The following is a 22,695-nucleotide window of genomic DNA, read 5'->3' on the forward strand; positions in this document are numbered from 1 at the left end:
AAAGACCCGAGTAGTCCATCCAGTCTGCCCAATCATACATGCTCCATAAATTACTTATTTAGTTTAAATGGTTCTTTTACTTACATATTTCTGGGCCAGAAACCCAGAGCCCTGCCCAGTAGTGTGCTTAGGTTCCATCTACTGGAGTCTCCGTCAAAGCTCACTCCAGCCCATCTTAACCATCTCAGCCCTCCCCAGCCCGTCCTCAACTGAATGTCCATATACAGGACACAGACCGTGCAAGCCTGCCCAGTACTAGCCTTAGTTCCTTTAATATATACCCATTATTTTCTGATTAGAGATCCTCTGTGTTCATCCCACGCTTGTTTGAACTCTTGTCACCGTTTTCTTCTCCACTTCCTTCCTCGGGAGCACATTCCACACATCAACCACCCTCTCCATAAAGAACTCGGACAGCTGAATCTCGTAGAATTTGTAGAAAGCAACAGAACTTATCGTAGAGCAATTTGTGGGGCTAAATATCAGTATTTTTCTAAACTGATACAGGAGGATGAGAGTTCAGCCCAAAAAAATTATTTTGTACTACAGTCTTGGACCAAAGCAGGTAAAAGATTGCCGAATGTTGAAGTCCTTGTGGATTATTTAGTAAACAAGATTGAGATGTATAAAAATAGTTTGAAAACATCTAATATCTCAAAATCTAATGTTGTGCCCAAATGTGTGGATTTTAAACAAGTTACACAGTGTTAGATTTGGAAAGGACGATCGGAGACTGCGGTGGTGCTAATTCTACAATAGACATAATACCTTTACGATTGCTTTTGATGCCAAAGCACGGGTTGATGCTACTATTGATAGGTATGATTAACCATAGTGTAACTGAAGGGCAAGTGCCGGGGGAACAGAAATGTGCAATGATTAACCCCGTCACAAAAAAACTGAATTTTGATCCACTGAGACCTGAACGTTATACACCTATTTCAAATCTACCACTGTGTGTGAAATTAGCAGAAAAGAATGATTGCAGAACAATTAAGAGAGTTGGTGAAAGAACACACAGTTTTACATCCTAGACAAACTGCCTACAGACAGGGCTGTAGCACTGAAACTACTTTGGTGGAATGAGTGAGTGAATTAAGAGGATGGTTGGATCAAAGAGGAGTGGCTTTGATTGTATCCTTGGATATAATGTCAGCATTTGATATGGTAGATTCATCATTACTTAGGAAAGACTTGAATATGTTAGGTATCCAAGGAAAGGTGTTATCTTGGATTGAAAGTTTTTTAAATTGGCACCCTTTCTGTAAGACATAAAACTTTAATGTTTACAGTTTGACAATTATCATATGGGGTGCCTCAAGGGTCAAAAAGAAAAAGAGGGGTAAACAATAACCACAAAAACACACACACACACAAATATTCAGGCGGGGTTATTTTTGCCAAGTGGATTTTGTACTAGTGCTGCGATTCGCCTTCTTGTTCTCCTGCATTGAAAAAAGCTGCGATTGTCACATTTTCCCGTATGGAGTAAAACAATGAAATCTGGACTCCTGATAAAGGCTTCATTGGCCAAAACTCGGACTGTATTGGATCCTACAATCTACTATTATACATCATGACTTGTTTTTAAGAGGATTTTTTTGACTGTTAATAAATATATTTGATTTTTTATATATTTTTTTCCTTTGTCATCCTTATACTACATAGTTTTCACTTTTTGGTTGTATGCCTCAAGGGTCACCATTATTGCCAATTTTGTTTAATATTTATGTCCATTTTTTAATAATGTTAAGAACATAAGAAGTTGCCTCCGCTGAGTCAGACCAGAGGTCCATCCTGCCCAGCGGTCCGCTCTCGCGGCGGCCCATCAGGCCTAATTGCCTGAACAGTGTCCCTGACTAATTTTGTAACTGCCTCTAAACCTCTAATCCTATCCCTATTACCTACCTCTACTCCTATCTGTACCCCTCAATCCCTTTGTCTTCCAGGTACCTGTCAAGACCCTCTTTGAAGCCCTGTAGTGTGCTTCTGCTTATCACATCCTCCAGTAGCGCGTTCCATGTATCCACCACCCTCTGAGTGAAAAAGAACTTCCTGGCGTTTGTTCTAAATCTTTCCCCTTTCAATTTCTCTGAGTGCCCCCTTGTACTTGTGGTTCCCCGTAATTTGAAAAATCTGTCCCTGTCTACTCTTTCTATGCCCTTCATGATCCTGAAGGTTTCTATCATGTCTCCTCTAAGTCTCCGCTTTTCCAGGGAGAAAAGCCCCAACTTCTTCAGTCTGTCAGTATATGAGAGGTCTTCCATACCCTTTATTAGCTTAGTTGCTCTTCTCTGGACTCTCTCAAGTACCGCCATGTCCTTCTTGAGGTACGGCGACCAGGTTAATTCAAATCATTTAAGGTGAGTGCTTTTATGTATGCAGGTGACTTAATAGTGTTTCAAACTTGATTTGGCTCTTATTGAATTCTGCTTAGTTGCTGTCCAAGGTTGGTTGAAGGATCACTGTTATGTCCTTGAGTTAAAACCCCCCAAACAAAAACCAAAAAACAGTGGCATGTTGGATATATAGGGGATTAGCTCCCTCCTCAACTTTAGTTCAATTGTTGGGTGAAACTTTGCCAACTGTATCTTCTTTTAAACATTTAGGGGTAATAAATGCAACTTTATGGTTTGATGATCATTTTAAAAAATGTGGTACAGCAGGGTTTTAGTCTGGCGAATGGTATAGTCCATTAAGGGCAATGTTGATAGAGCGTTATTTTAGGGTTGGTACATTCACTTTTTATGTCCAAAATCGATTATGCAAATGCCTTGTTGACAGAGGTAACACAACAAAATCTGGCTAAGTTACAGACTCTACAGAACATTGCAATACGATTGATTCATGGTTGTGGTTAGTGGGATCAAAGTCACTAGTTACCAGTATACTATCGTATAAGGTTTAAATTAATAGTGCTCGTTTTTAAAGCATTACACTCTGGCTTACTCATTACTCTTGCAAATTTATTAAAGCTGCATATACCTTCTTGTGATTTATGATCTAGTCAGGCTGGTTTGTTAAAAATTCCAGAGGTTAAATATACCAAATTGGAAAGCACGTGGAATGCAGCTCCAGAAATGTGGAATACATTGCCGAAGCATTTAAGAGAATTTTTTATTCCCCATTTTAAAAAAGTTATTAAAAGCCTGGTTATTTACTCAGTCCTATGGCAAAAGGAGGATTAATTATGGGCATGCAGACAGCATGGAGTTTCATTGAGGACTTTCCTTTGAACTGTTTTTATATTTTGGATGGTTTTATCTGGGATTCTTGGGTGTTTTATGGGTGGGCCTTTCTATCCATTTGATGGTGTTCCTTTCTAATGTGATCTGATGTAATTTTATTTTTGTAAATCGCTGATATTCTTTGTATTGGGGATGTGGCAGTATACTAAATAAAAATAAACATGTAAACTTGCAGAGTGCTGATAAAGTTGCAGGGCTAGGGCAATTGACAGAGGTGTATTTTTGGGGATACGAGACATTTAGCAGTTGAGGGAGTGTAATTTTTGGAGAAGAGGGAAATCTGTAGGATGGCGGAGCAGTTTTAGAAGTAGTTTCTTTTAGGTGAGGTAGTTTGTGGGGTGGTTGAACAGCTGCAGGGATTGTTTTGGGGTATGGGGCAGTTTGCAAGATAGTGGTATAAGTTGCAAGGAGCAGTTTAAGGGATCTTGGACAGGATTCAGGAGATAGTTTTTAGGGATGGAGGCCATTGCAGCAGATTTTTTTTGGAGGCTGCTGGAGTGTTTTGGAGGCTTAATTATTAGATATAAGAACCATTTGTGGGTTTGTGACAGCTGTGTGGGGCAGCTTGCAGGATGGTAATCATGGTGGTAGTTAAGAACATAAGAGTTGCCCTATTGAGTTAGATCAAAGGTCCATCTACCGTATTTTCACTCATATACCGCGCACCTGTGTAAAACGCGCACACGGGTATACCACGCGGGGAACTCAAATTTATGCAATAAAATGTTAATATAGCGCGCACATGCGTATACCGCACATGTTAAAACCTCCTCCCGCCTACTCCGAACTGGCATCCTCCCCCCCGCTCGCGTCCCCCCCCCTCCCCCGCACCGCAAAGACAACTCTTACCCAATTGGGCACCAGCACCAGCACCAATGCACAGCATGTGCCAGTGCCAGTGCCTGAAGATCCTCCCTCGTTGGTTTGGGCTGGGCTGGCCGGTGCAAGAGAGATCCTCCTTCTTCCTCTGTCGGGCTGGACTAAGCTTTGAGCATTTGCGCATGCTCAAAGCCTTCTGGTCTCACTCTCTCCGAGATTATCTTGGAGAGAGCGAGACCAGAAGGCTTTGAGCATTTGCGCATGCTCAAAGCCTAGTCCAGCCCGACAGAGGAAGAAGGAGGATCTCTCTCGCACCGCCCGGCCCAGACCAGCCCAGCCCAAACCAACGAGGGAGGATCTTCGGGCACTGGCACATGCTGTGCATTGGTGCTGGTGCCGGTGCCCAATCGGGTAAGAGTTGTCTTTGCGGTGCTGGGGGGGGGATGTAGGATCGCGGGGGAGGGGGGGCGACGTGAGCGGGGGGGGGAGGATGCTGGTTCGCAGGGGGAATGCTGGATCAGAATGTAAAAAAAAAAAATTGTAAAATGCGCTCACACGTATAACGCGCATGGTTATGCACGGTTTGTAAAATCGTGTATAACGCGCGCGTTATATGCGTGAAAATACGGTAGTTCAATATCCTGTTTCCAACAGTTACTAATTCAGGTCAAATACATGGTAGAATCCCATTCCCATGTTACTTAACCCCAAGGATGAGTAGCGACTTCCCCCAGATCTACCTTAATGGTTTATGAACTTTTCTTCCAGGAATCTGTACAAATCTTTTTTTAAACATTAACTGTCTTTACCACTTGCTCCGACAATGTGTTCCAGAGCTTAAATTGAGTGGAAAAAAAAATATTGTCTCCTATTTGTTTTAAATGCACTACTATAAACTTCATAGTCTTTGTACTTTTTGAAAAAGAGTAAAAAATGGATTCATATTTACCCAGTCTACTCTACTCAGGATTTTATTTAATCTCTTATCATATCTACCCTCAGCCAAGCTGAAAAACCCTAACCTTTTTAGCCTTTCCTCAAATCAGGAGCTGCTTTGACACGCAGCTCCTGATTGGTGAGGCCTGACTTTAGTGCAGGAAGAGGTGGCCGGAGCATACCGCGAGTGATTTCCTTCACTCGCCGGCGCTCTGGCTGCCCTGTCCTGCCCGGTTGGAAAATACCATGAATGACTGGGACCGCGAATCGCTGACTGCGAATGACCAGGGGAGCAATGGAATTTGGAGATGCAGTGACTAGGTACACACACACAATACACAATTTCACCTTGGAATGAATACAGCATTTTATTTTCTATTCCTTTTCTAATAATTCCCAACATTCACATCACCCTGAGCAGATATCATCAATATATTGCTCACGATGACACCTAAATCATTTTCTGCATTGGTAACCCCTAATGTTGAATCTAGCACCATCTAGCTATAATTTGGTTTATTCTTCCCAATGTGAATCACTTTCCACTTGACCACATTAAAGTTTTATTTATGTTTATGAAATTCTTGAAATACTGCCTTTCTGTGGTACAACCAAGGTGGTTGCCATTTAGATGTCTGGCCCTCCAGGGTCAACCTGCAATTTCACCATCTGCAAATGATTTAAACAATTTTGAATAATTTTTGCCATCTGCAAATTTTATCACTTCACTCATTCCCATTTCCTGATTATAAGCTAAAAAGAAAAGCATCAGTTCTAGAACAGATCAGTAAAGGCTGGGGCATCATGTTGGTAACAGCCTGTAGAGCTGTCAGATCTCAGCTAGCAGACCTGCACATAGGCACCTCTTGAATGGAGAGCATTCCTCCTGGCGTCAACGCTTTTTGGGTGCCACATCTCGCGGTGCCCTGGAACTCCTGGCATTGTATGTTGAAGACCAATGCTTGTGCTTCTTGGACTTAGCCCATTGCACAGCACTGATGTCTTTCGGTGCCGACAAGGATGTCATCGAATCCCAACGTCTCCTCAATGTCGGCTCCAATGTTAACCAGTCTCAAAGGTAATGTTCAATCACTGGCACCAAGGCAGGTGGAGACCCACTTGATACATGGTGACTCTCAGTGGAAGATACAGGTCTCTGCTGAGAAAAAAAAAAAAAAAAAAAAGTCCTCCTCTCTCTGTGGATGAAAAATACTGCTAGTCTTGTGCTTGCAAGGCTGGTGGGAAGACACTCGCGCATAAAAAATAGGATGCTGTCTCGAGATTTTAAAGAGATACAAACAGTCTAAGCGTCCATATTGGGGACTCTGTGGATACTACCTACATGTGAAATTGGCTTGGCCTGCTTGTCCTTGTAGAAACTATTAATGAAATACTGTAAGCAAGTATTATTTATCACTCTGTTTTTTCTCTGCCCAGCATCTTAGTCACTCACTTTACTGATAAGGAGAAATCTCCTGGAGCACTCTCGCTCTCTCGTATGAGAAAGGCACCATCATGTCTCTGTTTTCCCAGCATTTCCTCTGCCTTTACTCGTGGAATCTTTCCAAAAAACCACCTGGAAGAGAAAGAACAAAGCAGTGTACATTTTACTACTCCAGATAGACCAACAGCATTCAGGTACTTATTTTATGCTTTCCAATGGCTCAAACGCCACAGCTTGGTATTGATCTTTTATAGACCAGTACTTCGCCAAGGGATTATCGCTCTAGGACGTCAGAACGAGGCCTTTTCCTTTGTGCTTCTGCCCTTGTTCTGCTCTGTAGATAAATGGGGTCTTTGATCAGATATCCTAAAAAAAACAGAGCATCACTCATGCTGATTGCAAAGGCTGCCCCTTAATCTCCCTCTCCACAACTCTAGGCTGCACTTTATTAAGGTAGTAATACCACCTACTGGGTGTAAGGAGCTCTGGGAGTGGCTGATATGCTCTGCCAACGTGATAAATTGAACACATTTTTGTTAAAATTTGCAAACAGGCACTGGGTTAAAAAAAATAATAAATTACTACGTTCTACAGTTTATCTACTGGAAACATCTCTTCATGTACAGAGCAAAAGCTATGTACCTTAGGTACACAGGGCAGAAGAAACTACTTTATGTATACTTCATTACTCAAGTGTATGCTGGGTTTGCCACAAACATAACAAGCAGAACAAAAACTGGCTTGTGAGGGTGGTTATTGGGCACACAGAGTAGGAAACTCCTTAACCAATCTGAAATAAATTCATCCTATGAACTGATCTATTTCTTGCTATACCCAGGGCAACTGTATATTTCTGTTCATGTTCTCTCACTTAATCCACATAAGAAAAGTAGAAGATGAAGCAGCCCTCTCACCCTGCAAACTTGCAGCTTCAAACAAACTAGTAGTGCCTATATGCTCAGGTGGATAGGACGTTTTTCAACCTCAAACTTCCTGTAAATCTTCTACCAGCTCACTGGAGCTGTTAATATTTATCTCGCTCTCCTGTAGCATGCTAATCCTAGTCTTCTGGTTCAGGGCTCAAATTCTACTCTAAGTGGTGTTAATGCAATATAGAATCTTAGAAAATCATCAGGGCAGCATTTCAATTAAAATTTTGTGATTAATAACGTGATTAAAAAAAAGAGTAGGTTCTTACTTTGCTAATATCTTTTCTAGTAGATAGGTTTGTCATTCTGGACAGACGGGTAATATCCCCATACTTGAGAACCATGCAGAAGGAATCCATTCCAGCTTTTGGATCCCTCCTCCTTCACTAGAGGGCTCTGCTGCCCCCTTCAGTTTATACCAAAGAAGGTGATAGCCCTATATAAAAACACAAGTAAAGTAGAGAGTTGCACGGGGACAGAAATCCCCACCCGTCCCCACCAGGATCCTCTCCGTCCCCACCCATCCCCGCAAGGAATTACCTCCATCCCCGCCTGTCCCCATAAAAAGCAGCAATTACTTCTGACAGGATCATCAATTCCACAGTTTCTTTTGTGTTTGTGCTGCTGTTTTCCTTGTGGAATCTCTTTGGTGGAACCCTTTTTTTGTTTTCTGTTCAGGTAATTAACTTATAAACCTCCTCTTTTACTAAGGCTGACATGTCCATATGGACGAACCCTGCTTCCAAAACCTTCCATCCCCGTGAGAGTCCCATTGGATAGAGGGGGGTCCCCGTGGAGTCCTGTGGGTTAGGAGGGGATTCCCACGATCCCCGTTCAGACCTCTAATGTGAAGGAGATCTAGGGTGGGACCATTGCGCCATCTCATAACAATGAGGACCCAAAAATGGAGTCCTCCCTTGTCGCTACATCTACTCTGTAAAACTTGGACAGTGTATGTAGAGTGGACCAAGGCACTGCCCGACCAATCTCCTTGGGAGAGACCGCCTGAGTTTCCACCCAAGGAAAAGCCATCCTTTTAGTCTAATGTGCCTTTATGGAGACTAGTAATTGGGTTCCATAGGCAATATATGCTGAAGAAATGGCCTAAGGATCCCTCTGGTTATTGTGGTCTTGGAAGCTGGTGCACCTCATCTAGCCTGACTAGAGAGCACAAAAAGATGGTCAGATAGCCTGAACTCAGAGACCTCAAGATATCATAGAAGCATTCATCTCACATCCAACTTTTTCAGAATCTGGTCCTCCTTCTTAGAACCTGAGGATTGGAATGCTGACAATCTGACTTCTTAATTGACATGAAAAGCCAAAACAATTTTCGGCAAAAAGGACTGAATGATGCGCAAAGAGACTCCGGCGTCCGTGAACTTGATAGCTCTGAGTCTCTTCTCGTTGAGGTAATAGCCACAAGAAAAAACATCTTTAGCATAAGATCCAGCAAAGATGTTTCTTTCAGCAGCTTGTATTGAGTCTGACTTTGGCCTTGCAATAATCACATTAAGATTCCTTGAAGGAAAATGAGTTTTAATCAGGGACCTGAGCCTTTGCGCCACTTTTAGGAATCTGGTTGTGTACAGATGAGACGCCAACAATGCCTTACGTTCTCGAGCCCTAAAACAAAAGAGTCCTGCCACTTGGACTCTAAGGGACAACACTGTAAGCTCCTTGTCAAGGCCAGCCTGGAGGAAAGCTATCATCACGGAGATTAGAACAGAGAAAGGCTCCACCTGTTCTTTAATGCACCAGTACTAGAAAATTTTCCATGCCTTAGCATAAATAGAGGCTTTTTGGCTCTGAGCAGAGTAGCAATGGCCATTTCTGAGTATCCATTATGCGCTAATGATGCACATTCAAGAGCTATGCTGTAAGAGCAAAGCAATCCAGATCTTCTATGACCTCTGGTCCCAAAGAAAGAAGGTCCGGCTGTACTCACAGTCTGAGACTTGCACCCATCTGAAGCTGTATTAGGTCTGCATGCTATGGTCTGTGGGACCAATCAGGAGCCACAAAAATGACCATTCCCCAATGGCTTGCAATCCTGTGGCGTATCTGGCCTATCATAGGCCACGGAGGAAACACACACAAGAGCTCGCCCTTCGGCCCTGGCTGGACCAGAGCATCCAGACCTGTGCTTCCAGGCTCAGATCTTCAACTGAAGAATCGGTCCACTTTCTTGTTTCATGCTGTTGCCATCAGATTGAACGTTGGGTGACCCCAGTGCCGAACAATGGATTGGAAGGCTGCTGCAGACAGCATCCATTCTCCCAGATCCAGTGTCTGTATGCTGAGGAAATTGGCTTGAACATTGACCACTCCTGGTACATGCGCTACTGAAAGCGCCTGAAGATGAAACTCCACCCACCTGAATAGTAAGTAGGCCACCAGACACAGCTACGCATTCTTGGTGCCTCCCTGGTGATTGACATAAGCCATCACAGTAGCACTGTCTGAGAAGACTCAGGCCACTTGCCCCTCCAGACTCTTCTCCAGCCTCCGCAATGCCAATCGAATGGCACGAGGTTCCAATCTGTTGATTGACCACTTCCTCTGGGAGGCTAACCAATGCTCCTGGATCAGGTGTCCATTGCAGTGAGTCCCCCAGCCGAACAGGTTGGCATCTGCTGACACACAAATACCCACAAGGCTTTTCTGAGGGGCATACCCCTCGATAAGGCCTTTAGATGGAGCCATCAGCTCATACCAACCCAGGCTTCTGAAGTCCATGGCAGAGACATCTGCAGGGAGTCTGACTGAGGTGACCACCGACAGCAAAGCGCTCTGAGGATGCATGTGGGCCTTCGTCGAAGGGACCCTGTCTATCATAGAGCTTAGCACTTGAAGGTAGTGCCATGCGGAGCTAGTCAGGCCAACAAGCTCATTATCTGGGTGCAAAGCTACTGTCTGCATGCCTCTGGAAGGCAAACAAAACTTTCTGATGAGTTGAAGACGACTTGGGTATTCTGGGGATTGGGTCAGAACCAGGTGGCTCATTTGGAAATTCATTATCTAGCTCAGGCTCTGCAGGACCTGATCCACATGGGCTATCACTTGTTCACCACCATCATCTTGGGAAAGGTGAGAGGAGCTGTTGCTAGCCCAAAGGAAAAAGCTGAGAACTGGTAATGGTTTTCCAGAACATGAAGTCCCAGGAACTTTCTGTGTTCTGGAAATATGGGAATGTGCAGGTAGGCCTCCGTCAAATCCAGAGAGGCCAGAAATTCCCCCGGTGCCTCCATGCAAAAGCATGACACCGTCAACACTCCATTGATATGTGTAAGATCCAGAATGGATATTCAATCATCTGAGCCTCTCTTGGGCTCGATGTATCTGCCTGAACCTTAGTGCAGCCCTAACTCTATGGCCAGAATATCTAACAGCCTATGAACTAACTGCGACCTTGCTTACTTTCTCTAGTCACCTTGCCAAGGAGTCATAAGAACATAAGAATTGCCGCTGCTGGGTCAGACCAGTGGTCCATCCTGCCCAGCAGTCCGCTCACGCGATGGCCCCCAGGTCAAAGACCAGTGCTCTAAATGAGTCCAGCCTCACCTGCGTACGTCCCAGTTTAGCAGGAACTTGTCCAGCTTAGTCTTGAAACCCTGGAGGGTGTTTTCCCCTACAACAGACTCCGGAAGAGCGTTCCAGCTCTCCACCACTCTCTGGGTGAAGAAGAACTTCCTTAAGTTTGTACGGAATCTATCCCCTTTCAACTTTAGAGAGTGCCCTCTTGTTCTCCCTACCCTGGAGAGTGTGAACAGTCTGTCTTTATCTACTAAGTCTATTCCCTTCAGTATTTTGAATGTTTCGATCATAGTCTCCTCTTTTCAAGGAAGAAGAGGCCCAATTTCTCCAATCTCTCACTGTACGGCAACTCCTCCAGCCCCTTAACCATTTTAGTCGCTCTTCACTGGACCCTTTCAAGTAGTACCGTGTCCTTCTTCATGTACTACGACCAATGCTGGATGCAGTACTCCAGGTTGAGGGGCCGGGCAAATTTGAGCTTGTAACTGCTCTGATCTGCACCAGCACCCAACAGTCTGACAAGATCTGCACCCAGGCCTCCGCATACTCCAAGAGCCATCCTCCTATCATCAGGAGAACTGCTCAGGACCTGGCATCATTGTGCTTCCTTGAAGGGAGGAGCGAATGAGAACTGGAGGCTTGGCTCTGCCTGGGGCCAAATACCCCACTGAGCCCCCTAAGGATGCCTGACAAGATTGTGTTCAAGCCCTTGCAATGCTGTAGGTGAACAATGCTACCAGGGGAACGGAGCCTAACCTCCAAAAAGGCTTCTGCAGGCTAGCCAACAGGTACCACAAAGGGATTAGCCTATCAGCTGCAGACCTCAGTCTGCTTCTCCTCTACGCAGGCAGAGCTGAACCCTCAAAGGGAGCTTAGAGCACTGAAAGCCATTGAAAATTTGCTAAAAGAACAGAAAAAGACAAAAAAAAAAAGAAAAAAGAAATATACAGATCAGATCAGAAAGACTCCTTCTTGCTCGTGTGTAGAATGAAAAACTGAGGAGGGATCCAAAAGCTGGAGTGGATATTACCCAGCCATCCAGAATGACACATCTATTGAACTAGAAAAGTATGCTAGTTATTTTTCTCCCACTGCAGCTCCTTGTGATTCTGGGCAAGTCACTTAACCCTCCACTGCCTGAGTCAGAAGGAGCTGCCAAGGGATAAAAACAAAACACATTCCTTTAATCACACAATTAATTGCAATCACAAATTTTAATCAAAATGCAGCCCTAAAAAAACCCAGAATAAAAAATAATGAATTAAAAAAAATAAAAGACAAGACAAATTAAAGATCTAAAACAGCATGCAGAACAGCTATAAAGAACCTTACAGTTTTCAGAGCCTGCTTCAGCAAAGAAGCCCTAGTTCAAATGAAACTTGCTGTATTGGATTACAGTGCCATTAGCTTCATTTGAAAAACCATCCAAGTTATTTTTACATCCTTCTGTCACTTAAGCCCAGCCATTACAACACTGGTCCTCATCCAGGCTCTCAAACCAGGGATTCCTATAAAACCCAACCGTGGACTTGAATTTGATCACACCATCAAGTAACGACAGACTCTTTGGGCCAGAGACTGAATGCTGTTTCTCTGGTTATAAAACAGTTCTCACCTACCTAGTGGTAACCTGAAAGCTTTACTCCCCATGGCTGCTCTATAGCAGGTCTTGCTAAATCCAGACTTATTACATGGTGGTGGTGGTGGTGGAGGCGCTATCCAGTTACTTTCATTTTGTAATCATTGTTACGATGAAACGTGTATGCTTTGGGCACGAACTACCAATGACTATGACTAGTGAAGTTAAACTCACTCCAAAAGTTCAGTTGCAGCAGTAACTAGTTGCTGAATATGTTACTGCATCTGTCAAACAGCACAGTTACTTACCGTAACAGTTGTTATCCAGGGACAGCAGGCAGATATTCTCAACAGTGGGTGATGTCACCGACGGAGCACCGCAGCGGACAGCCTCGAAAGCAGACTTGCTTGAAGATCTTTGTAAGAGCTTCCGAGTGCTACACTGCACATGCGCAAGTGCCTTCCCATCCGAGTTAGGGCGCGTGTCTCCTGTGAGGAACCTCAGTTCAGATACCTAGCTAAGAAGCCAACCAGGGGAGGAGGGTGGGTTGTAAGAATATCCGTCTGCTGTCTCTGGATAACAACTGTTATGGTAAGTAACTGTGCTTTATCCCAGGACAAGCAGGCAGCATATTCTCAACAGTGGGTGACCTCCAAGCTAAGCATAATGGGATGGATAGAGTTGGCAAGTTAAGAAAAAAGATTTTGCAAAACAGATTGTCCAAAATGGCCATCCCTTTTGGAGAAAGTATCTAGACAGTAATGAGAGATGAATGTATGAACTGAGGACCAAGTGGCAGCCTTGCAGATTTCCTCAATAGGAGTTGATCTGAGGAAAGCTACAGACTCAACATACATACATAGCTCTAACTCTGTGGCCCGTGACTCGACCCTGCAGAGGGAGACCAGCCTGAGCATAGCAGAAAGAGATGCAAGCAGCCATCCAGCTGGAGATGGTTCGCTTCGAGACAGGGTGCCCCAACTTATTTGGATCAAAGGAGATGAAAAATTGTGGGGCTGTTCTCTGAAGTTGAGTGCGTTGCAAGTAGAAAGCCAAGGCACGCTTGCAGTCCAAAGTATGGAGAGCCACTTCTCCAGGGTGAGAATGAGGCTTTGGAAAAAATACTGGAAGAACAATAGATTGATTGATGTGAAATTCGGACACAACTTTAGGCAAGAATTTGGGATAAGTACGGAGGACCACTTTGTCATGGTGGAAAACTGTGAAAGGTGGATCCACAACCAAAGCTTGTAACTCACTGACTCTTCGAGCAGACGTGAGGGCAATCAGGAAAACTACTTTCCAAGTAAGGTACTTGAGATGAGCCTTATCAATTGGTTCAAATTGAGGCTTCATCAATTGAGCCAAGGCAACACTGAGATCCCAGACCACTGGGGGTGGTTTAAGTGGTGGGTGAACATTAAAAAGTCCTTTCATAAAGTGGGAAACCACAGGATGTGCAGACAGAGGTTTCCCATCAAGAGGCTGATGAAAAGCAGCAATTGCACTGAGATGGACTCGGATAGATGTAGACTGAAGTCTAGATGTAGACTGAAGTCCAGATTGTGATAAGTGAAGTAAATAATCCAGAACAGGAACCAAGGAGGTAGACATTGGCTCCATATGGCGAGTGGAACACCAAGCAGAAAATCTAGTCCATTTCTGGCCGTAACACAGCCAAGTGGACGGCTTTCTAGAAGCTACCAAAATATCTTGTACAGACTGAGAACTGTATAGAGTCTGTTAGGTTGATAGGTACCAAGCTGTTAAGTGTAGAGACTGCAGATTGGGATGTAGCAAGGATCCTTGACTCTGAGTAAGCAGAGAAGGAAAAACTGGTAGAAGCAGAGGCTTCCTGGTGCTGAGTTGAAGTAGAAGGGAGAACCACGGTTGTCTGGGCCACCGAGGAGCTATCAGAATCATAGTGGCATGTTCTGTCTTGAGTTTGACAAATCTTGAGAATCAGAGGGAATGGAGGGAAGGCATAGAGAAACTGACCAGTCCAATCCAGAAGAAAAGCATCTGCCTCGAGACGCTGGGGAGAGAATATTTGAGAGCAGAACTGAGGCAGCTTATGGTTGAGGGGAGACGCAAAGAGGTCTATCTGAGGGGTTCCCCATTGAGCAAACACCTGACGCAGAGGCGGGGAATTGAGTGTCCATTCGTGAGGATGCAGAAGACAACTCAATTTGTCCGTCAGACAGTTGTGCTGACCTTGAATATATGCAGCTCTGAGAAAGATGTTCTGATGGATTGCCCAATCCCACAACTTCAGAGCTTCTTGAGTGAGATCCCGTACCTCCCTGTTTGTTGACATAGTACATGGCGACTTGGTTGTCCGTCCGGACAAGGACTACGATGTCGTGAAGAAGGTGTTGAAAAGCTTTGAGAGCATTGAAAATCGCTCCGAGTTCCAACAGATTGATGTGACAAAGACGGTCTGCAGGAGTCCAATATCCTTGGGTATGGAGTCCATCGAGATGGGCTCCCCATGCATAGGTTGACGAGTCTGTTGTGAGAACCTTCTGATGAGGGAGATTGTGGAACTGTAAACCTCTGGAAAGATTGGAAGAGAGCATCCACCAGTGGAGAGACTGCTTCAACAAAGGAGTTACTGTAATTGGTTGAGAAAGTGGGTCGGTAGCTTGTTGCCACTGAGATGCCAGGGGCCACTGAGGTATGCGAAGGTGAAGTCTGGCAAAAGGAGTCATGTGAATTGTAGAAGCCATGTGACCAAGCAGAACCATCATTTATCTTGTTGAAATTGATGTGAGATGAGACACTTGATGGCAAAGGCGAATGAAGGTATCCCGACGTGGTGGAAGTAGAAACGCTCTGAGCTGGACAGTGTCTAGAGTGGCCCTAACGAACTGGAGAGACTGAGATGGGGTCAGCTGGGATTTGGGAAAGTTGACTTCGAACCCCAGACTTTGGAGGAACATAATAGTCTGATGGGTCGCTGCAATAACCCCTTGTTGAGAGGAGGCCTTGATAAGCCAGTCGTCCAGGTATGGAAAAACTTGAAGACCCTGAGCACGGAGGGCTGCAGCCACCACCACCAGACATTTCGTGAAGACTCTGGGGAAGAGACGAGTCCGAAAGGAAGAACTCTGTATTATAAATGAAGATTCCCCACCTTGAATCGAAGATATTTGCGAGAGGCTGGATGAATTGGGATATGAGTGTAAGCCTATTTGAGATCCAGAGAGCATAGCCAATCTCCCTGATCCATCAGGGAATATAAGGTTTGTAAAGCTAGCATCCAAAACTTCTCTTTGACTAGAAATTTGTTGAGGGCTCCGAGGTCCAGAATAGGTCACAAATCCCCCGTCTTCTTTGGGACTAGAAAATAACGGGAATAAAAGCCCATATCCCATTGGATTAGAGGAACCTCCTCGACAGCTCGAAGGCGAAGAAGAGCCTGAACTTCCTGAAGAAGAAGGAGAAGTTGCGACGAATTGGAAGGACACTCTCTTGGAGGGCGATCTGGAGGCACCTGAAGAAAGTGAAGTGAGTATCCCTCTCGAAGGATGGTGAGAATCCAGAGATTTGAGGTGATCATCTCCCACTGGTGGTAAAATTGGTGAAGATGACCTCCTATGGGCAGAAGAGAATTTTGATGCAGGGAGGTTGGTATGCTCAGACTGGGAATGTCAAAAAGACTGAGCTGGTTTAGTCGCAGTAGGTGTCTGAGCCTTCTGCTGTCGTTGTTGTTGTGGAGGCCTTCTAGGCAGAGGCCTGGAGAAAGCTGGTGTTGTTTTTTGGGGATAATGACACAGTGGTTGCTTGTATGGCCAAGCAGGAGGAGTCTTAGGCTTCGGCCGAATCAAGGGAGCAAAAGAGCGCTCATGTTCAGAGAGGCGCTTTGTAGCAGCTTCAATAGAATCAAAGAGTTCATTACCCTGGCAAGGCAAGTTCGCTAGACGGTCCTGCAGATTGGGATCCATATCAACAATGCGGAGCCAGGCGAGACGGTGCATGGCTACTGCAAAGGCAGAAACTCTAGAAGAGAGCTCAAAAGCATCATATGTGGCTTGCAGCATGAAGAGTCGAAGTTGAGACAGAGTTCTGATGATCTGTTTAAATTCAGAAAGACTTTGTTCCTCCAGGGCTGGATAGAACTTAGGCATCAATTTGAGGAAATGGTTAAAATAAGAAGTGAAAATGTAGTTATAATTGAGTTCTGTTGGCCATCATGGAATTCTGGTATAACCTACGGCCAAACTTGTCCATGGTATGGCCCTCCCTGCCTGGAGGGCAGTGTAAAGCTTAGATGGATGAGCTTTCTTTAAAGAAGATTCCACAACCGAAGACTGGCGAGACAATTGAGATTTCTCGAAGCCTTTGCAAGGTACTGTGCGATACCTAGATTCCAGCTTGGATGGAACGGCTGTAATGGAATAAGGAGTTTCCATATTCCTTAAAAAAGTTTGCTTCAATACTAGAGTCATAGGAAGCCTCAAGGTCTCCTTGGGTGGATGAGGCAGCTCCATGTCGGCCAAGTATTCAGGTGTATATTTGGAATCAGAGTGGAGATCCAGTTGAAGAGCTTGTCCCATGTTGAAGACGAACCTGGCAAAAGAGGCAGACTTCGAGGTCGAGGCACCTTCCAGAGGAGTGCGAGACCGAGGAACTACTGAGTAGGACGGAGAAGCCTCTCTGGAATACTGAGACAAAGGTTCAGAGTACAGGTGCACAGTGATTGAGGAAGCTGCACTACCTGCGTGAGGCGGAGTCAGTGAGTGTTTGTGCTTCAAAACCCTCGATGGTGAGGTCCCCGGGGTTCGAGGAACAGAGTGGGTCGAGGCAGGAGGAGAAAACTCCCTTGGAGGCGGTCTCGATGGAGGAGTTCTCGACCTAGATGGACGTTGAGGAGAAGCAGCCAGTGTAATAGCTTTGCGAGACTTATGTTTAGATTTGGAAGAAGTCTCAGTAGCCTTGGATAAACTAGGCATAGAAGTCTCAGTATCCAGAGAAGGCGAAGATTTCTGTTGCAGAGATGTCTCCTGAGGAAGCTTGGAAGTGAGATGCCTCGAATGTCTCGAGTGATGCTTCGGTCGAGGTGGAGGAGACAGTGTCCAAGGAGTAGGTGAAGAGTCACTGGATGAGAACCGGCGAGGCTTCCAAGGCTTGCCTCGAGGTGCTTCGACAGGAGTCCCAGACTGCTGCTCAGGCTGGCTCGAAGGAAGCAGGGTCAAGGACGGAAGGAGTTGAGCCACGACCGAAGAAATCTGAGTGGTCAGAATGGCTTTTAACATGTCCTCGAACATAGGCACCGAGACAAAGGGATCAGGTCTCCAAGGAGGGGAACCTCGAGGATGAATATTCCCGATGCTTGGAGGCACGCTTAGCTGGAGGTCTCGAAGAGGCTGGCAGGACCGCGGATAAGGCCTGTAATGCCTGAGACTCTGGAGGCTACTTAGGAATGGTACCGGAAGGACCCGTCGAGGATGACTTCAGAGGAGCTGCTGGCGAGGCCTTCGAGACCGAAGATGTCAAGGTCGAGGCCTTGGTGGAGGCAGAAGCTGGCGTTGAGGTCGAGGACTTAGATGTCGAGGCCGTCCCCGAAGCCGAGATCGAGACCTTCTCAGGCAGTTGGTCCATAGTGCCAAAAAGAGAAACTTGGCACGGCATCGAAAGGCCTGAGGTTGAAGGGTAGCACAGCGCAAGCAAGCATCGGGGCAATGTTCAGGACCCAAACAAGCAATACACCGACTATGGGGATCGGTGATTGAAATGGTCTTGTTGCAGTGGCTACACTTTTTGAACCCGGTAAGAGGCTGGGACATAGAAAAAACAAAGTCCGACGTACTGAACGAGGTGAGCGGCCAGGCCTAGGCCAAAAGGCCGCTGATCGGAAAGAAAAAACAAAAAAAAACGAATAAACTTTTTTTGCTGTTTTTTAAAGAACGAATGGAAATGCGAGAACAGCGCCTTAATAATAAAATAATAAAAAGCCGTGGTGAGAGAAGGCAACGAAGGTTGCAGAGTTGAAAAGAAGAGGACTTCTCGGCTCCGCGGAAAACGTTGAACTGAGGTTCCTCACAGGATACGCGCGCCCTAACTCGGGCGGGAAGGCACTCGCGCATGCGCAGTGCAGAACTTGGAAGCTCTTACAAAGATCTTCAAGCAAGTCTGCTTTCGAGGCTGTTTGCTGCGGGGCTCCTTTGGTGACGTCACTCACTGTTGAGAATATGCTGCCTGCTTGTCATGGGATAAAAAAAGCTTTGAGTTTACCAAATGGTAAAATTCTGATCAAGTCAAAAGAGAAGAAAAAAAGAATGAGAACAGAGTTCTGTATAGAAAAATTAACATAAGAGCAGATTTTACTGACTCCAAGTAACTTTCAGAATTACTTTAATGCCAACTCGTAAGCAAGAATACCAAAGTAGTTAACATACTGTAATTTCCTTGAAATACTACTTATTCACATTGCAAAGAACACAGGTGTCTGCACGTAGGTGGAGTGTGGGTTGGCATGCAGCTCACTTCCTTCACTGTGATGTACTAGAGTGACAGGTGTGCATCCGTTTCTCACACTGCCCTTGATCTCTCTTGTGACTTATTTCACAGCTGCGTGTGGCTAGATGCTTCTGTACGTCCTCCACCTTTCGGCTGCCCACAGTTAGAAAAATTAGGGTAAGAAATGTGCCCAAAGAGGAGCAGAAGATCCGAAGCAAGACTAGGCCCCTTCTTGGAGTAGTGGGGTGTGTCACTCTTTATACTTACGGATGGGGTTTCATTTCTATGTAGTTCTTCGGGATGAAGCCGTCTTTTCCATTTAATTCAGCTTTGTACCAGTTCTGGTCACATTCTTCATTTAAAACCTGCAATGGAAGAAAGGCACATACCATCACCTCCTAATAATTTAAAAGGGAAACTTCCAAAGCCCAATGTTGTACCAACTCATAATCAAAACATGGAGGGAAATCACATCAGACGTTCATCTATCACAAACTTCATGTCAAAAAGCTTGCCAAAAAACTTCAGACACCCAGGCAGTGTCCACTAACAAACAAATGTTGCAACAATAAGGACCTGTTCAAAAAGGGTTGAACATAATCATAGATTAAAAACCACCAATCCATGTACACAGGCTGTTATGCAAACACATCCTGTTTTCAGAAAGCATTGTTTACTGGTGGCTTTTCAAATGCATGGAACTTGAAGTCCAGCCATGTTACCTTTAATTTCTGAGAATGGTCCTATGCCAGTTAGGCAGATGGGCCATCACAGATGTGGTAAGTGCAAATCTTGTGCCATGACTAGAGAACTAAACTCCACTCGCGCTTAGGCATTCATGCCTGATGAACTCCCCCCAACCTCCTACTTGTCATGTTTGTCTGTTAAGTAGACTGTAAGCTCTTCTGAGAGGGAACCGTTTCTAGAATGTTTTAATGTACAGTGCTGCGTACATCTAGCAGCGCTAGAGAAATTAGTAGTAGTGAATCCAGTGAACAATACATTGCATATACTCGAATATAAACCGAGGTACCATTTTTGCCCCCCCCTTTTAGGGGAAAAATGCTAACTCTAATATAAACCAATGGTTTATATTCTACCATTCCTCCCTTGTGATGCCCTACCACCTTCCCTCCTAGTAGTCTTACCCCTCTACCGCCACTGCATGCCTCCCTCAAACCAGCAGACTTTTGCTGCTGTGATCAAGGCATGCCCACACTCTACCACAATGTCAGCAAGTGCTCCCTCCCTTCCAAATGAAACACCCATGCCTCCAACCCTGCCTGCACCCATGGGAACATCAGCTAGTGCTCCTTCCCTGCCTCCCAAGCAAGAGTAATGCTTGCATCACCGCCCATGCCCCAACCCCCATTGGAACATCAGCTAATGCCTCCTCCTTTATTTCGAAGCAAGAGTAACGCCCACGCCCCAACCCCTACCAGAACATCGCTCCCTCCCAAGCCAGAGGAACACCCATGTCTGCGCACCACCAGAACATCAGTTAGCGAGATGGACATCCCCCCCAGGTCACGAACCTTGCACCAGTGTCATAAGTTTAGCAGTGTGTTCTCTGCTTTCTTAGTCTGTTTTGTGCCTGGCAGAAAGCCAAGAACACACTGCTGAACGGTTGGCACTGGTGCAAGGTTTGTGGGCCCTAAGGAAGTGGCAGTATGCCATGAAATGATCATTGGCCTTGCCAAAATGAACCTTGATGTTAAAACTTTAATTTCAGTAATTCAACGATAGAATTTTTGGAATAAAAGTTACCTTTAGCTAGTTAATGCTCCATACAAAATTTTTTTATAGCTACGATGTGGAGGAGATAGGGTCTTATGACTCACCATTAACTGAGGCTTTTTCTTTCATTTGCATTAACATTCTGGCATCCAGCTGATTAATTAAAAGTGGAGAGTTTTTTGAAACTAAATTGTGTACTATTTTTCTTCCACTCCTCCTATTGAGATAGCTTATTTAGTAATACATTTTAAATCAGAGAGATATCCATGTGTTTCTGGTGGAAAGGACAGCCACAAAGCCTATTTAATTTTCATCAATACTGGCGAGGGATCTAAAAGATTTCATGAAACTTTATCCATTAGTACCTTAACAAAAGCAAATTTTGTTGTTGTAAGCTAAGAGGAAAGGAAAGGGGTATCTAGCTTCAAATTGTGAATGGAAAAAAAACACTTTGTACTGCTGCTTTAAAATTGTTAATGTTAAAATTTGCAAAAGGAACTGGGGATCTCCTGCTCGAGACAGGTGCACCGACTTGGCTGCTACAGTACACTGGTCACATACCCTCTGATTTACCACAAATTTGAATAGGGAATGCTCTGATCTTTCGGACAGTGAATCACAATTTTAGAAATAACACACTAATACCTCCCCCAGTCCCCCCCCAACTAGCAAAACCCTCATCCTTTTCATTTCTTTGCCACCCACAAGATTTTACTTTCTGAAAAGTAAAAGAGAAGACACTTATTATGTAGGACAACCATCATTCAGGGGAAGAAGTTAAATAGCAAATCAAAACACTAAAAATGTTGCTAATTTGCTATAAAAATTAAAATCAGCTGTTAAGATAACTAGAGGCCTCACCTACAGAATAATTCTTAAAATACAGGAGTTAATAAATACAAACAGGGTTTCACAGAAAGAAAGTTAACATTAAGAGGAAAAGGTGAAAAACATGAATAGAAGTGGGGAAAAACACATACCGTGTTTCCCCGAAAATAAGACCTACCCCGAAAATAAGTCCTAGTCATAGGCAGCCATGCTTTCCCCCACCCCCACAGCTGAACCCCCGCTGTCCCTCCATCCTTCCCTCCCAATTGATCCCTGCCGACCGTGACCATAAATACCTTGCTGCAGAGAGCATTGGGCTAGCAGTACTCACAGGCTGCTTCGCGGCCTTCTTGCTGAGGCCGTCTACGTACTGATGATGGAGGGGGTAGCGGCAGGTGCTCAATGGTTCTGCTGCATGAGGTATTGGAGAGAGGGAAGGATGGAAGCTGGGCAAGGGATGGAGGGATAGAAAGATGCTGCAGAGGGAAGGCACAAGGGAATGAGTGAGGGGAGGAATGAGGAATGTGTGCGGATCACCGGACTTGATGGACCCAGGGTCTGATCTGGAGATGGCAATTCTTATGTTCTTATGTTGCACATATGAGGGAAAGCAAAGAGGAAGAATTGGGGTGAAGGAGAAGAAGGAAGAGATGATCATGTACATGAAAAAATAAGCCCTACCCGAAAATAAGACCTAATGCCTTTTTGGGCCCCAAAGGAATATAAGACACTGTCTTATTTTCAGAGAAACACGCTAGCAAAAAAGAAATTGCTGACAGCTAGCTGCTTCTAGGCAGCATCCAGTAAATACTCTTGGTGAAATCCTGCACAACTGTACAGTGCAGAATTTGTGCAGAATTCTGTGCATACCTTCCATTCTGCCCCGTCCCCTCTTTCTCCCCTGCATGGGTCTGTCTTCTCTCCCTCTGGTGTGCCCCCCTCCCTCCACCACATTGTGAGAACACATATATCTGCGGGTCTCCCAAGGAAGCAGCAATGGGTGACAGCTGGCCGGTAGAGGCAATGCTGTGAATGAGTTGCTTGCAGTCTGCTGCACCAGGGCCTTCCCTCTGCTGCATCACTTCTTGTAAATGGATGACACAGCAGAGGGAAGGCCCTGGCATGGTCGGCCACAAGCAGCCTGTTTACAGTAGTGCTGCCAGATTCACCAATTTG

At 45.0% G+C, this 22,695-nt stretch overlaps 1 protein-coding gene across 2 annotated transcripts in view; it reads right to left on the bottom strand.

Annotated features, from left to right (window-relative positions):
• The window catches only part of GRB2 (growth factor receptor bound protein 2), a 106,405-nt gene that overhangs the window by 12,786 nt on the left and 70,924 nt on the right, over nt 1–22,695 (bottom strand). For both annotated transcript variants that reach the window (XM_033961138.1, XM_033961137.1), the window contains exons 3-4: nt 19,222–19,319; nt 6,457–6,579 (exon numbers count right to left, since the gene is read on the bottom strand). In XM_033961138.1, the coding sequence (XP_033817029.1) occupies nt 6,457–6,579; nt 19,222–19,319 (221 nt within the window). The remainder of the gene's footprint in view (nt 1–6,456; nt 6,580–19,221; nt 19,320–22,695) is intronic.

Source organism: Geotrypetes seraphini, chromosome 10, assembly GCF_902459505.1.
Source record: "Geotrypetes seraphini chromosome 10, aGeoSer1.1, whole genome shotgun sequence".
Taxonomy (NCBI): domain Eukaryota; kingdom Metazoa; phylum Chordata; class Amphibia; order Gymnophiona; family Dermophiidae; genus Geotrypetes; species Geotrypetes seraphini.